Source organism: Tachyglossus aculeatus, chromosome 4 (assembly GCF_015852505.1).
Source record: "Tachyglossus aculeatus isolate mTacAcu1 chromosome 4, mTacAcu1.pri, whole genome shotgun sequence".
Classification (NCBI taxonomy): Eukaryota; Metazoa; Chordata; class Mammalia; order Monotremata; family Tachyglossidae; genus Tachyglossus; species Tachyglossus aculeatus.
Window position 1 is genome coordinate 100,389,963 of NC_052069.1, and position 14,414 is coordinate 100,404,376.

Consider the following 14,414-nt stretch of genomic DNA (forward strand, 5'->3'; position numbering starts at 1 on the left):
TTACTGTGTGCAGAGCACTGTACTAAGCGCTTGGGAAGTACAATTTGGCAATGCTTAGCTCCTTGAGGGCAAGGATTGCCTACTAATTCTACTGTATTCTCTCAAGAGTTTAGTTCAGTGCTCCACACCCAGGGATGTTCTGTACACACTCTTGAAGCAGCATGGCCTAGTGGATAGAACATGGGCCTGGGAGTCAGAAGGACCTGGGTTCTAGTCCCGGCTCCACCACTTGTCTGTTGTGTGATCTTGGGCAAGTCACTTCACTTCTCTGTGTGTCAGTCCCTCATCTGTAAAATAGAGATTAAAACTGTGAGTCAAATGTGGGACAGGGACTGTGCCAAACCTGATTAGACTGCATCTACCCCTTAGTATAGTAATAAGCACTTAACAAATACCATCATTATTGGTCCCATCTGTCTTGTTTTGGTCTGTCACATCTCTGTGGAGAAGCAGCGTGTCTCAGTGGAAAAGAGCCCGGGCTTTGGAGTCAGAGGTCATGAGTTCGAATCCCAGCTCCACCAACCGTCAGCTGGGTGACTTTGGGCAAGTCACTTAACTTCTCTGTGCCTCAGTTCCCTCATCTGTAAAATGGGGATTAAGACTGTGAGCCCCCCGTGGGACAACCTGATCACCTTGTAACCTCCCCAGCGCTTAGAACAGTGAGAAGCAGCGTGGCTCAGTGGAAAGAGCATGGGCTTTGGAGTCAGAGGTCATGGGTTCGAATCCCACTCTGCCACACATCTGCTGTGTGACCTTGGGCAAGTCACTTAACTTCTCTGAGCCTCAGTTCCCTCATCTGTAAAATGAAGATTAAGACTGTGAGCCCCATGTGGGACAACCTGATCACCTTGTATCCCCACAGTGCTTAGAACAGTGCTTTGCACATAGTAAGCGCTTAACAAATGTCATTATTATTATTATTATTATTATTATAAAGGAGGGTGGGAGCCGGCTACCTCCGAGGAGCCGTAGAAGTCAAAACAGTCTTTCCCTGTAAACTGTAACTGCCCCTGTAGACTGTAAGCTTCTTTTGGTAGGGATCGTGTCTACCAACTCTGTTATGCTGTACTCTTCCAAATGTTTTGTACAGTGCTCTGCACACAGTAAGCACTCAAAAAATACCGCTGATTGATTGATCTCTGCTGCAGAATGAAGCTGGAGAAGCCGGACTTGCTAGGTTAAAAGTGGTCTGGGCTTGTACGTCTGCCAGCCACGTGCTCTCTGTGGGCATAGGGGGCCAATAGCCAAACCTGCACTTTGACTCCCCCAGCCTTGGGCGTGGCTCCTTTAGCCACTGCGAGCTGCTCCCTCCCTGGATGAGGTCTTGCTCCCTAGCTAGGGCAGCTTGCTAGACTGTCCGGTGGGGCCAGACCCTTCCATGCAGCAAATGAACTCCCTACCACTCACCAAGTACCCAACAATGGATGGAGCTGCCCAATGGCAAGCATTTCCCCTAGTCATCATCATCATCATCATCATCATCAATCGTATTTATTGAGCGCTTACTGTGTGCAGAGCACCGTATTAAGCGCTTGGGAAGTACAAGTTGGCAACACATAGAGACAGTCCCTACCCAACAGTGGCCTCACAGTCTAAAAGGGGGAGACAGAGAACAAAACCAAACATACTAACAAAATAAAATAAATAGAATAGATATGTACAAGTAAAATAAATAGAGTAACAAATATGTACAGACATATATACATATATACAGGTGCTGTAGGGAAGGGAAGGAGGTAAGATTGAGGGGGGGGGTGGAGAGGGGGACTAGTGACCCATGACCAAACCTTATACTCTACTATTTCCCCTATCTATAATTTATTTAAACATCTGTCTCCCCTGTAGATTCTAAGATCCTTGTGGATGGGGAATGTAGCTACCAACTCTGATGTATCTTCCCAAGCGCTTAGTACAGTGCTCTTTGCAGAGTAAACACTCAGTAAATACCATTCACTGATTGACTACAGCTGCCCTGGCAGCCAGATGCTGGAGAGGTGAGGTGGTTTCCCTCTAATAAAGACATTTTGTGCTCATCCAACATCACTGTTAGGCCTTGCAGAGTAATCCTTCTGCCACCTAGCAGGTGGCATGGACCCTGACCATGATCATGTACAACTACTATTCTCTGGCTTCTCCGGGGTTAAATATTTCTCCCTGTTGACTTCTAGCTGCACCAGGGATTTTGGGTCTCGGCAGGAAGGAAGGTGATGAATGAGTATGGCACATGGAAGTGGCTGTGGAGCCACATCCACCCTGAGCTGGGCCTCCCCCTCTCCTTCACCAAGGGACTCCTCCTCCTTCTCTGCCGACTGCATGCTCTTCAGTGACCACCACGGTCCTCCCCCTCTACTGCGCCTGCCAAACGTAGGGGTTTGTTCTCCACTCCAGAAAGAACCATCACAGAGGCTCCATGAACACAGCAGTAGAGAAGCAGGAAACGTATCCTTCTTTTTAATCCTGTGTTAACAGAATTGTCAGGTTGACGCATATCCCTTCCTCCAGGGATGTCACTCCTCCCCACATCTGTCTGCGGGCCATAGTCATCTTTTCTCTCTTCAACGACTGGCTCCCCGTTATGACCCTGGGCTGGACACCTCCCAGGGCTGTCCCAGAGCCCAAGAGAAGGCCCCTTCCAACCATGAGAACTTGGCATTTCCAGTGCGGGAGGGACAGGGGAAAATCCAGCCCTAGGCAAATCATGTGAGGGTTTGGAGGGGAGAACAGATGCCTAGGGGCAGCTGGCCCATTTCCATTCTCACCTTCCCCAGTGGGCAAGATTTCCTTCCCAGCAACTGCACAGAAAGCCAGGGAAGACTGACAGCACATGACACTTTACATTTTTCTTTAACCCCCACCGCGGGGTCCCCTGCCTAAGTGCACACATGCCTCTACACTCCATCTTTGTCAAGGAGGCATCTTGTAAACAGGGGAGTCATCAGGGCAGGGCTGAAATCACTGGGAGCTGGAGCAGAGCCACCCCATCTCCTCCCATTGCAAAACTTGATGCTGCTCAAACACCCACAAGATGCAGGCTGGAGGGCAAATGGTGGATTAAGCAGCATTTAGCATACTTTGACTTCTTTCGGTTATAACTGCCATAGATTCACCACATTTTCATGGCCAGTTGGGATTTTCCCCACAGAAACCATTCCTGGCAGCAGGGCCAAGGGGCCCAGAGGGGAGATTCCAGGAGAAAAAAAGACACTTTTCTCACCTCCTGAATGGTCCCAGTCTGCGATCAGAGCACCCAGTCATCTCAAACACAATGAACAAGTAGGCATCCTGTCCTGATCTCCTATGGGGGGGGGGAGATACGGGACCCTGCAGCCTCTCTTCTTCCCAAAGGAATCAACTCCCTGGCCCCCAAGCCAAGTCTGGGAGGGAGCTTCACCATTCAAGATTCATAAGGACCCAGGGACCCAAAAGCTCTTCACCCCTGTAGGCCTTGGTCCTCATGAGTCAGCGTGGGGCCGAGACGAGCTGACTTCATTTCTCTTGTTGCTTTGGAGACCCCCAAACTGGGAAGAAGTGGTTAAAACAAACTTTTATTTAACAAATTATATTAACAATACAGGCTAATAATCACACAGTGAAACTTCCCTTTGTAAAATACAGAAGTCGTCTAAAATAAATACCAACAGGAACATAATACCTAGGATTAATGCACAGTAATTCCACTTTCAATAGCCCCACAAATGCACAGCATCTTAAAAACACTTGGCAACCGAATACGGAATTCTCTTCTCATGATGATATGTCATTTAAAATGCCGCTGCCTGAACAGTCAGCCCGTGACCGATGATTAAGACATACAGCGTCTGGTTTTCCAACATCAGGCCGAGGAGATGGATTCGGAAGCTCCGAGATGAGCTATTTCACTGGGCAGAGGCAGTTTCCCCCTCCTTTTGGTTTGAGAGGGTTGATGAGGCTGGGAGGAGAGTTGGGAGGAGACAATAGGGGTGGAGGCCTACTCCTTCCACCCCGGAAACTTTTACTCCTTAGGTCACTTATGAGGTTCCAAGGTTGAGTCAGAATCTCAACCTAAACACGTGGACCCACCTCTCAAACAACTGGTCAAGCATCCTGCAGGCAGGCTAGCCCTGAGGAACAGCCCCTGCCCACCCTTCGGGTTCTGGCCCAGGCCCCTGGCTTTCAAGCCTAGCCAACTTCTCCCTGAGAGCTTGGACCCTGTCCATCTCACCACAAATAACAGCAACAGCCACTGGGCAGTGGGCATGTCTGAGTCAATGGTGGGATAGTGGCCTCAGGGAAATCTGCAGTGGTACTCTGCCTCCCTCTGCCTTCTTCTGCCAGCCCTTGAGTGGTAGGATCTGAAAAACTGGCTTAAGAGTGGCGTGGGCAGGGCAGGGAGGGGGCCCCATCTAAGTCCTCTCGGTGGCATAGAGCTCTGAGAAAAAAAGACAATCTGGCCTCATCATTACTGACCCAGGACCCTCGGGCAACTGGACCACCACCTCTGTCTGTATGAATTCAAACTGAGAACTTCTGAAACCATGAAAACACCCAGAAAAAAATGCACAGAAAATAGTAACTGTTCACTATCACACATGTACCACCTTATCCTCATACCAAATACGTGTATCTCTCAAGCCTCTAACCAAAGGGCAGAGCAGTGGAGGTGGGGGAGGGTCATGAACAGCTATAAAAAGATCTCTCTCTCTTTCTCTCACACATACACACACAACCTTAACATTGGCATCACCTAATTCACTTGGAACTGGCATTTATCACATCCTTCACAGTCAATGTTACACAAACTAATTCCTTGATGCTAGTTTTTTTTTTTCTGCTGTTCTGTTAATAGAGGGAGTTCACAGTCTGGTGCCAGCTGGCTCTCTAGTAATCTTTGCAGACACTGACAACTGCTGCTGCTTCTGTATAAACACAACACTGGGCAATCTAGAGGAATTTATAATCAAAAGGTGCATTTTGCTAGTAAGCAGCCTTTGAGAGGGTTCATTCATGGTAAAATGACCTTTCCCAGCCCTTCTTCTAAGCCCTTCTCCCATTTGCTGACATTCGAGCCCCCCTTGCCTTCTCCCTGCTTTGTACCCGCCAAATTTGATGTTCTTAGATTTTAAATCAATCAGTGATTTTTTTTTGAGCACTTACTCTATGCGGAACACTGTACTGAGTGCTTGGGAGAGTACAATACAAAAGACTTGGTAGCCACGTTCCCTGCCCACAAGGAGCTTACAGTCTTGAGGGCTGCCACTTTTCCTCTTAAACCCCAGCGGGGTGCTCTAAAAGAGTAACCAAACCAAAGGAGAGATGCTGGGGGCTGGCTAACCTGGTATGGGTGCTGAAATTGCCCAAAAGTTTTAGGTGGCTGCCTTAATTCTGGGTTTGCATTTTGGGTCGAATTAAACTTTCTGTCATCGTCACAGCAATTTATAGAGTGCACAACATGGGGTGGCCGTGCCCTGCACTGGGAAAAAAATCAAATGAAAATGGACACGGTCTCTGTCCTAACCATGCTGGAAATCCTTCTCTGTTCTTGGAAGCTGTAATGGGGGCCTCACTGGAGTCCTCCAGCTTTCTCCAGTGTCTCACTACAGGATGATTCACCCTGCTTACCACCTTCCTCTACATCAGCAAGAAACCCTCTGTCCAACGTGCAAAGAGGCCCCGTATGTGAACTAATAATAGACCCTTGTTCCCGGCCTCCTGGGCTAGCAGCCTTGCAGGCTGTCCAACCTCAGAACTGTGAACTTACAAAACCAGTCGTGCCAAGTACTGGGAAGTTTACGTATCTCTGTTTGAGGGCTCCTTAAGTTTCCAAGCAGGGTGAATGGATTCTAGAGGTGTCCATGCTTTTAATTCACCCTGTTTGGTCAAGGCTCCCTACTGCTGACTTCATTCTACTGGGCCCAGAAAGGACATTGACACAAGAGATCAGGAGAGGCTGGTCCTTCCCATACAACTGGCCTTGTACCCCCGTGACAACTGCGTGGCCCCGCTGTTAAAATCCAATGGGCCTTTGTAAAACTTTAAGGACAACCTGGGTCTCCATTTGCTCAGAGCACAGCGTGAGAGCGACAGCAATACATACTTCCACGTCAACAGTGCCTGTAGGCATCACCACCTCCCACACATGCTAATGACACAGCTGCTCAAACTTCCGAAACCCAAACATCACTCCAGCTCCACCTCAGATGTTCCATGTCCAATGCAGGCAAATCAACTCTGACAAGTCAGGGGTAAAACGGATACCTGCCTGGAAGATAATCAGCCCTGTTCCAGCTCCGAAATGGATCATTTTCCCTAGGCTTTATGGGGATGTTTTACCTATTTGGAGCACTGGTTCTTCCTGCCTAGGCAAATGTAAATAAGAACATCCCCAAGACCTACTTCTCCTTAATTCCTCCCTTCAACTCAAGGCATCATCATAATCTCTTCCCCGAACATTTAAATATCTGGCGAGACCATGCTGACATGCAATAATTTTGTAAAGTCAGAACAATCCCCACCCAGTCAGCAGCAGCACAAAACAAGTCAGAGCATCAGTCACCCGAGTGTCCAGGAGCCTCAACGATGTCTGCTACTGTAGAAACGCACCTTTAATGGGGTTGGGCAATCAACACAAAGAACAATATCAAACCATAACACTCAGAAGGAAAGACAATTTACTGCAGTTCATCAGTTCTGCAGCAATGATTCAAGAAGCAGCATAGTTCAAACAAACTTGTCAAAATAACTTATCACAGTACAGACATCATCAAGACATGCATCGGGCCTAGCAATTAACCAGTCAGCCAGCCGGCCCAGTGATAACCATGCTGAAGCCAGGGTGGGGTCCATAGCATCCCAGCTTCCATAGGCACCATCACGGGGTCAATGTGAAGCTTCTGAGAGTTCATCCTCCAAGGCGACCCAGGCCTGAGTGGAGAAGGATGTTTGCCCAGGTCTTTTTCGGCTCCCTTTCAGCAGCTAGCCCGCTTCAAATGAAAGACATTAACGCCCATCAAGGCAATCCAGCCAATCCTGGAGTAGCAGGAGAGACTTTCTGCAGGAAAGCTGGTCAAACGGATGAGATCCTGCTCTCAGCTCAACAGGGCCTCCCTTCCCTCATCCCCTCCAGGATGTCTGAAGGGGCCTCCCTCTCTCTCCATTCCCCAACTCCAATTTTCAGGAAAGTTAGTTTCTGAATTTTGGGTTCCTGATCATCTAGGAGAAAGTGGCAAGCCCAATTCTTGTTACATGAGCTTCAAGTTACATAGGCCAACATCTTAGTTTCCTCATGGATGGAGGAAGGACATCAGGGAAACAGTTCTGTGCTCTAGAAATGGAAACAGCAAAGGCGGATCTCTCCCCTTGCAGTCCCGATTGTGCTTCCCAGGGCCCGGGGCAGTGGCACTCACCCCAGGCTTCAGGCCCACAGAGGAAGCCAGATGCTCCCAGCTGCAGGCCAGCTGCCAATGAAAGTGGCAGAGCAGCCCACTCCAATCAAATGCCTTTAGCCAAGGGCCCAGCCAGAAACCCACAGTCATTGGTTTTGGGGTCATTCAAGTCCGGCCGGGCAAGGATTTCCAGAGTGCCTGGCCTTGGGTAGGCTTGGTGGGGGGCACTCAATCACACAGATATCTTGGGAGCCATTGGCCCCTGCCACACTAATGTAACACTCATGATTAAGAACAGCATCCCCAGGATGGCTGGGCATTAGGAAAGCAGACCAAAAAGGGTTAGACAGTTCAAATTCCAGAAATGATATTACAAAAAAAATAATCACACAATAAAAAGATCATGTTAGAGTGTAAGGGAGCAAGGCAGGTGGTTTTGAAGTCCTTGGTTATCGGAAGGGATCGGAGGGCAAGGCTGCCAGGAACACCCTCATGGGCCTGTATCCCCGCTCAGTAGTATCTGGGTGTGTGCTGGGCAGGTCCGAGCCTCCTCAGGACTGCGGGATCTGCTGACATCTAGTGGGGCTGGGAGGGAGCCTGGCGGCAGCACTCTGCTCAGTCCTGAAGCTGTAGTCATACTGCAAGGCCAAAGACAAAATTCAGACAGAACATTCAGTCATGTTGCAGGGAGAAAAATAAGACCCCAACAAGTAAGACCCCGTTAAACCAAACCCAACAAAGCGACAGTCCCCGGCTATGTTGCCAACTTGTACTTCCCAAGCGCTTAGTACGGGGCTCTGCACACAGTAAGCGCTCAATAAATACTATTGATTGATTGATAGTAACACACTTTCTGGGAAAACGGCATCTTTCCCCTCCTGGGCCAAGAAGCCCAGGAAAGAGATGAGATTTGGTGTGCTTCTAAACCAGCGTTGGGAGCTGTTTATCCTTTCCCAAGTCCTCCCATGAGAAGGCTTGAATGGTTTCTCCCACCCCCATGGAGCAGGAAAACTCAGGGACAGTTGAGTTGGTTTCTTAGACTGTGAGCCCCAAGTGGGACAGAAACTCTGCCCAATCTGATTATCTTGTATCTACTTCAGCACATGGCACATAAGCAGCACTTAACAAACACTATTTAAAAAAAAAATTGAATTCCTGCCACATGGATCAAGGCCAACTGGTCTGGCTTTCCTCATCGCAGGAAAAGGGAAGAAGGTATCTCGGGCTGTCTGTGCCCACATCAATCAATCAATCATATTTATTGAGCGCTTACTGTGTGCAGAGCACTGTATTAAGCACTTGGGAGAGTACAATATAAGAGAATTGGTAGACATGTTCCCTGCCCACAGTCCCCTCCGCTGTCTACAACCTCTTCTTCGGGGGACAAAAGGACCGCTGACAGGTGATACCATAGGTTGTTCTGAAATGGTGTGCCCCAGGAGCAAGTTTACTCATTTCAGTCATATTTATTGAGTGCTTACTGTGTGCAGAGCACTGTACTAAGTGCTTAGATTCTCAGAATTCTTCCATCAGAGAGTCACTTTAGTGCATTAATCCACTCTATGCCAGAATGGTCAGGCTTCGTAAAATGGTTAAACATTAACCCTTTCTGGCTGCTGCTCCAGACATGGGCCATCCTTGGCCCTTGAATGTATATGAATATATTCAATTGTACAGTCAGTGATTTTTTCTGATTATTCTGTCTGCAACTATTTTATGTCTGTGTCCCCTTTTAAAATGTAAGGTCTTTGTGGCCACGGAATGTGTCTGTGTTTCTGTTGTACTCTTTCCAAGCACTAAGAGGCCAAATCCAAAAGCTTCTACGCCATCTTAATCCTCTTCAACCTCCCAGCTGCCTTCAATACTTAACACCCCTCAAACGTAACCACCCCTTTCTGCTGGAAACATCTAACTTTGGCTTCACTGACACTGTCTTTTCCTAGTTCTCCTCTCTCTGGATGTGCCTTCTCAGTCATTTTCACAGCCTCCTCCTCTGCCTCCCACTCTCTAACTGTGGGAGTTCCTCAAGGCTCAGTTCTGGGTCCTCTCTGTTCTTCATTTACGTCCACTCCCTTGGAGAACTCATTCACTCCCACAGCTTTAACTACCACCTCTATGTGGATGATTTCCAAATTTACCTCTCCACCTCTGGCCTCTCTCCTCTGCAGTCTTGCAGTTTTTCCTGCCTTCAGGAGATCTCTACTTGGACGTCCCATCGATAACTCAAACTTAATATGTACAAAACAGAACTCCTTATCTTCCCACTCAAATCCTGTCCTTCTCAGACTTTCTAATCACTGAAAACAACATAGTCATTCTCTCTGTCTCACAAGCCCTTGGCATTATAATTGACACATCTCTCTCATTCAACCTACATATTCATTCATTCATTCAATCGTATTTATTGAGCACTTACTGTGTGCAGAGCACTGTACTAAGCACTTGGGAAGTACAAGTTGGCAACATATAGAGACGGTCCCTACCCAACAACGGGCTCACAGTCTAGAAGGGGGAGACAGACAACAAAACAAAATGTGGTCAGGTGTCGTCAGAATAAATAGAGGTAAAGTTAGATGCATATCACTGACAAAATAAATAGAATAGTAAATATGTACAAGCAAAATAAATAGAGAAATAAATCTGTACAAACATATGTACAGGTGCTGTGGGGAGGGGAAGGCGGTAGAGCTGGGGGGATGGGGAGGGGGAGAGGAAAGAGGGGGCTCAGTCTGGGAAGGCCTCCTGGAGGAGGCTCTCAGTAGGGCTTTGAAGGGAGGAAGAGAGCTAGCTTGGCAGATGTGCGGAGGGAGGGCATTCCAGGCCAGGGGGAGGATGTGGGCCGGGGGTCGACGGTGGGACAAGCGAGAACGAGGCACAGTGAGGAGGTTAGCAGCAGAGGAGTGGAGGGTGCGGGCTGGGCTGTAGAAGGAGAGAAGGGAGGTGAGGTAGGAGGGGGCGAGGTGATGGACAGCCTTGAAGCTGAGAGTGAGGAGTTTTTGCCTGATACGTAGGTTGCGTAGGTTGATTGGCAGCCACTGGAGATTTTTGAGGAGGGGAGTAACATGCCCAGAGCATTTCTGCACAAAGATGATCCGGGCAGCAGCGTGAAGTATAGACTGAAGTGGGGAGAGACAGGAGGATGGGAGGATCCTCCCCCTGGCCTGGAATGCCCTCCCTCCACACATCCGCCAAGCTAGCTCTCTTCCTCCCTTCAAAGCCCTACTGAGAGCTCACCTTCTCCAGGAGGCCTTCCCAGACTGAGCCCCCTCCTTCCTCTCCCCATCCCCCCGCCTTACCTCCTTCCCCTCCCCACAGCACCTGTATATATGTATATATGTTTGTACATATTTATTACTCTATTTTACTTGTACATATTTATTCTATTTATTTTATTTTGTTAATATGTTTTGTTGTCTGTCTCCTCCTTCTAGATTGTGAGCCCGCTGCTGGGTAGGGACCGTCTCTATATGTTGCCAACTTGTACTTCCCAAGCGCTTAGTACAGTGCTCTGCACACAGTAAGCGCTCAATAAATATGACAATGAATGAATGAATGGGAGATCAGAGAGGAGGGCTGACGCAGTAATCCAGTTGGGATAGGATGAAAGATTGAACCAGCAGGGTAGTGGTTTGGATGGAGAGGAAAGGGTGGATCCTGGTGATGTTGTGGAGGTGAGACTGGCAGGTTTTGGTGACAGATTGGATGTGAGGGGTGAACAAGAGAGCAGAGTCGAGGATGACACCAAGGGTGTGGGCTTGTGAGATGGGAAGGATGGTAGTGCCGCCTACAGTGACGGGAAAGACAGGGAGAGGGCAGGGTTTGGGAGGGAAGATAAGGTGTTCAGTCTTGGACATACTGAGTTTTAGATGGCGGGCAGACATCCAGATGGAGATGTCCTGAAGGCAGGAGGAGATACGAGCCTGGAGGGAGGGAGAGAGAGCAGGGGCAGGGATGCAGATTTGGGTGTCATCAGTGTAGAGATGATAGTTGAAGCCATGGGAACGAATGAGTTCACCAAGGGAGTGAGTGTAGACAGAGAACAGAAGGGGACCAAGAACTGACTCTTGAGGAACCCCTACAGTAAGGGGATGGGAGGGGGAGGAGGAGCCCGCAAAGGAGACTGAGAATGAATGGCCGGAGAGATAAGAGGAGAACCAGGAGAGGACGGAGTCTGTGAAGCCAAGGTTGGATAGCGTGTTGAGGAGAAGGGGGTGGTCCACAGTGTTTGATCTGACACCAAATTCTGTCTATTCTGCCTTCACAAATTTCTAGAATACATCCTTTCCTCTCTATCCAAACTGCTATCATGCCAATCCAAGTGCTTATATCCCAAGTTGACTACACATGAGCCTCCTTGCGACCTCCCTGCTTTCTGTCTCTCCCAATTAACTCTAATCCATACTTCACTAAGCTGTCCAGATCATTTTCCTAAAGAAATGTTCAGCCCATGTCTCCCCGACTCCTCACAAATCTCCAATGGTTGCCCTTCTACCTCCATATCAAGCAGAAACACCTTACCATTGGATTTAAGGCACTCAATCAGCTCTCCCCCTCTTATCTTACCTCACTGATCTCCTACTACAACCCAGCCTGCACACGTAGCTCTTCTAAAGCCAACGTACTCTCTGATCTCCTTTATCTCACTGCTGACCCCTTGCCCACGTCCTCCCTCGGGCTTGGAACTCCCTCCCGCTTCATATTTGACCAACTACCACTCTCCCCACCTTCAAGGCCCTCCTAAAATAATAATAATAATTATTATTGTGAAATTTGTTAAGCATTTACTACATACTAAGCACTGTTCTAAGCACTGGAGTGGACACAGTAGATCGGATTGGACACAGTCCCTATCGCACATGAGGCTCGGAGTCTCAATCCCCATTTCACAGATGAGGCAACTGAGGCCCAGAAGTGAAGGGACTTGTCCAAGGTCACACAGCAGACAAGTGGCAGAGCTGGGATTAAAGCCCTTGACCTTCTGACTCTCAGGCCTGTAAGCTAGTCAGTATGCCCTGCTGCTCCTCTCTCAGCTCCTCCAAGAAGCCTTCCTTGACTAAGCTCTTGTTGTCTTTCAAGCACTTAGTAAGTGCTCAATAAATACCACAGAATATTACGGGAGAGGTCTTTGTAGCCCATTTAAAAAAGGCCTCATTTAATGCAAAGAAGATTGTTTAAGTGATACCTGATGAAATGGGGCTTCTTTGTAGGACAAACCTTTTCTGATCATAATCAACTTAGAGCCACGATTAACTGGACACTCTGCTTTTATTTAAAAAAAATATGGCCATGCTGCCTCCTTGTTAGAAAGTCAATGTTGAAAATGGAATATTTTTGGTTCAAATGGCAGTATAGAGTTAAGAGGAACTTGAAACTCTACTTTTCTAGTTACAATGCCCTACTGCTCTTTTAGTATTCATCATTATCCTGTAATACCTGTACAGTGCATTGCACTCATTGGGTGCTCAATAAATACCACGATGATGTTGACGACGATGACTACTACTACACAGAACAGAGACCCGCGAGTGAGTCAGCTTGCCACATTAGGATGCAGCCCCAGGACTGTGTGGGGGCAACTATATTGCTGGGTGCCAAGCTAACCACGTGATTTTCGCTAAAGCCTCCCCAGCCACCCTAACTCTGTGAAAGAGACATGGAATCACCAACCTGTCCCCTGGAGTATTTTTCATTTATTCAGCACTGCTTAGTCCGGTCCCAAATGGACAGCTGAGTCAGATCCTTTGAGATCTGGCAAGAGGCAGATCCATCTTTCATGGAAGAGCACTCCCACTGCAGTAGGCCTTGGGGTTCTGCAATGAACCCTCTCCTCTCTGAAAGTTGGTCTTTCCTCCTCGCAGGAGGGATCAGGAGAGATCCTTAGCAGGTCAGAACATGGCGGGCTCCAAAGAAGTCTCAGAATATATGAGGGTCTGCCTTTCCGATTTCAGATTACAATCGTATTTAATGGTTGCAGCAGCCACACTGTCCGGGGCTTAGACTCTGGGATGGTGCTCCCTGCCGTAACTGGTGCTTCAACACCTACGGCAGATTCTCTTCCATTTCCCACAAACGGCCCGAGCCGGCTTGTTACCAGGGATTCGGGTCCAGCCAGATATTAACGCTGGGTGTAGGAGAGAAGAAAGGCCAGGTACATTTTCCCAGCAAGGGGACACATGTGTATAGTAGTATTGCCACCTTGTGGTCAAATAAGAGCTCTCTTCCACTCTCCTCTGGTCACAGGGATCTGAAACTCTAGTTTCTGGGGGGACTGACTGACTCACTCCACTCTCCACATGAGAGAGCAACTCTCCACATGATCTGATGCTGGGGGAGAGCATCACAATGGGCAGCTCTTCAAGACCCATGGCATGTGAGAAGCAGTGTGCCCAGTGGACAGACAGTGGGCCTTGGAGTCAGAGGACCTAGGTTCTAGTTCTGACTGTGACACCCTGGGCGAGTCACTTCACTTCCCTGGACCTCAGTTACCTCATCTGTAAAAAGGGGAGTAAGACTGTGAGCCCCGTGGGGGACACGGACTGTGTCCAACCAGATTATCTTGTATAATACTGATGGTATTTGTTAAGTGCTTATTATGTGCCAAGCACTGTTCTAAGCGCTGGGATAGATACAAGGTTATCAGGTTGGACGCAGCCCCCATTCCACATGGGGCTCACAGTCATAATTCTCATTTTACAGATGAGGTAACCGAGGCACAGAGCGGTAAAGTGACTTACCCAAGGTCACAAAGCAGACAAGTGACGTAGCTGGGATCAGAATCCAGGTCTTTCTGGCTCCCAAGCCTGTGCTCTATCCACTATGCCACGTCCTAGCGCTTAGTACAGTTCCTGGCACACAGTAAGTGTTTACTGAATGCCATTAAAAAAAACACACCAGTTTAGCCTCTTCACTGCCTCCCGCGGAACAAAGATGTTCTGGGCTGAAAACATGCAAAGGATGGAAACCCTGAAATGGCAATGTCACCAGGGAGGACCTAGATTCTTCCTGAGGATGAAGACTGAACAGGGACTCAGCACAGGTTGGGACATGGTGGCA

General features: G+C 48.4%; 1 protein-coding gene across 2 annotated transcripts in view; it reads right to left on the minus strand.

Moving 5' to 3' along the window:
* Window positions 1–3,527: 3,527 nt before the first annotated feature.
* MVB12B (multivesicular body subunit 12B) overlaps window positions 3,528–14,414 on the minus strand; it is a 155,395-nt gene continuing 144,508 nt past the window's right edge. For both annotated transcript variants that reach the window (XM_038745172.1, XM_038745173.1), the window contains one exon: window positions 3,528–7,999. In XM_038745172.1, coding sequence (XP_038601100.1) covers window positions 7,913–7,999 — 87 coding nt within the window. In that variant the 3' untranslated portion in view covers window positions 3,528–7,912. The remainder of the gene's footprint in view (window positions 8,000–14,414) is intronic.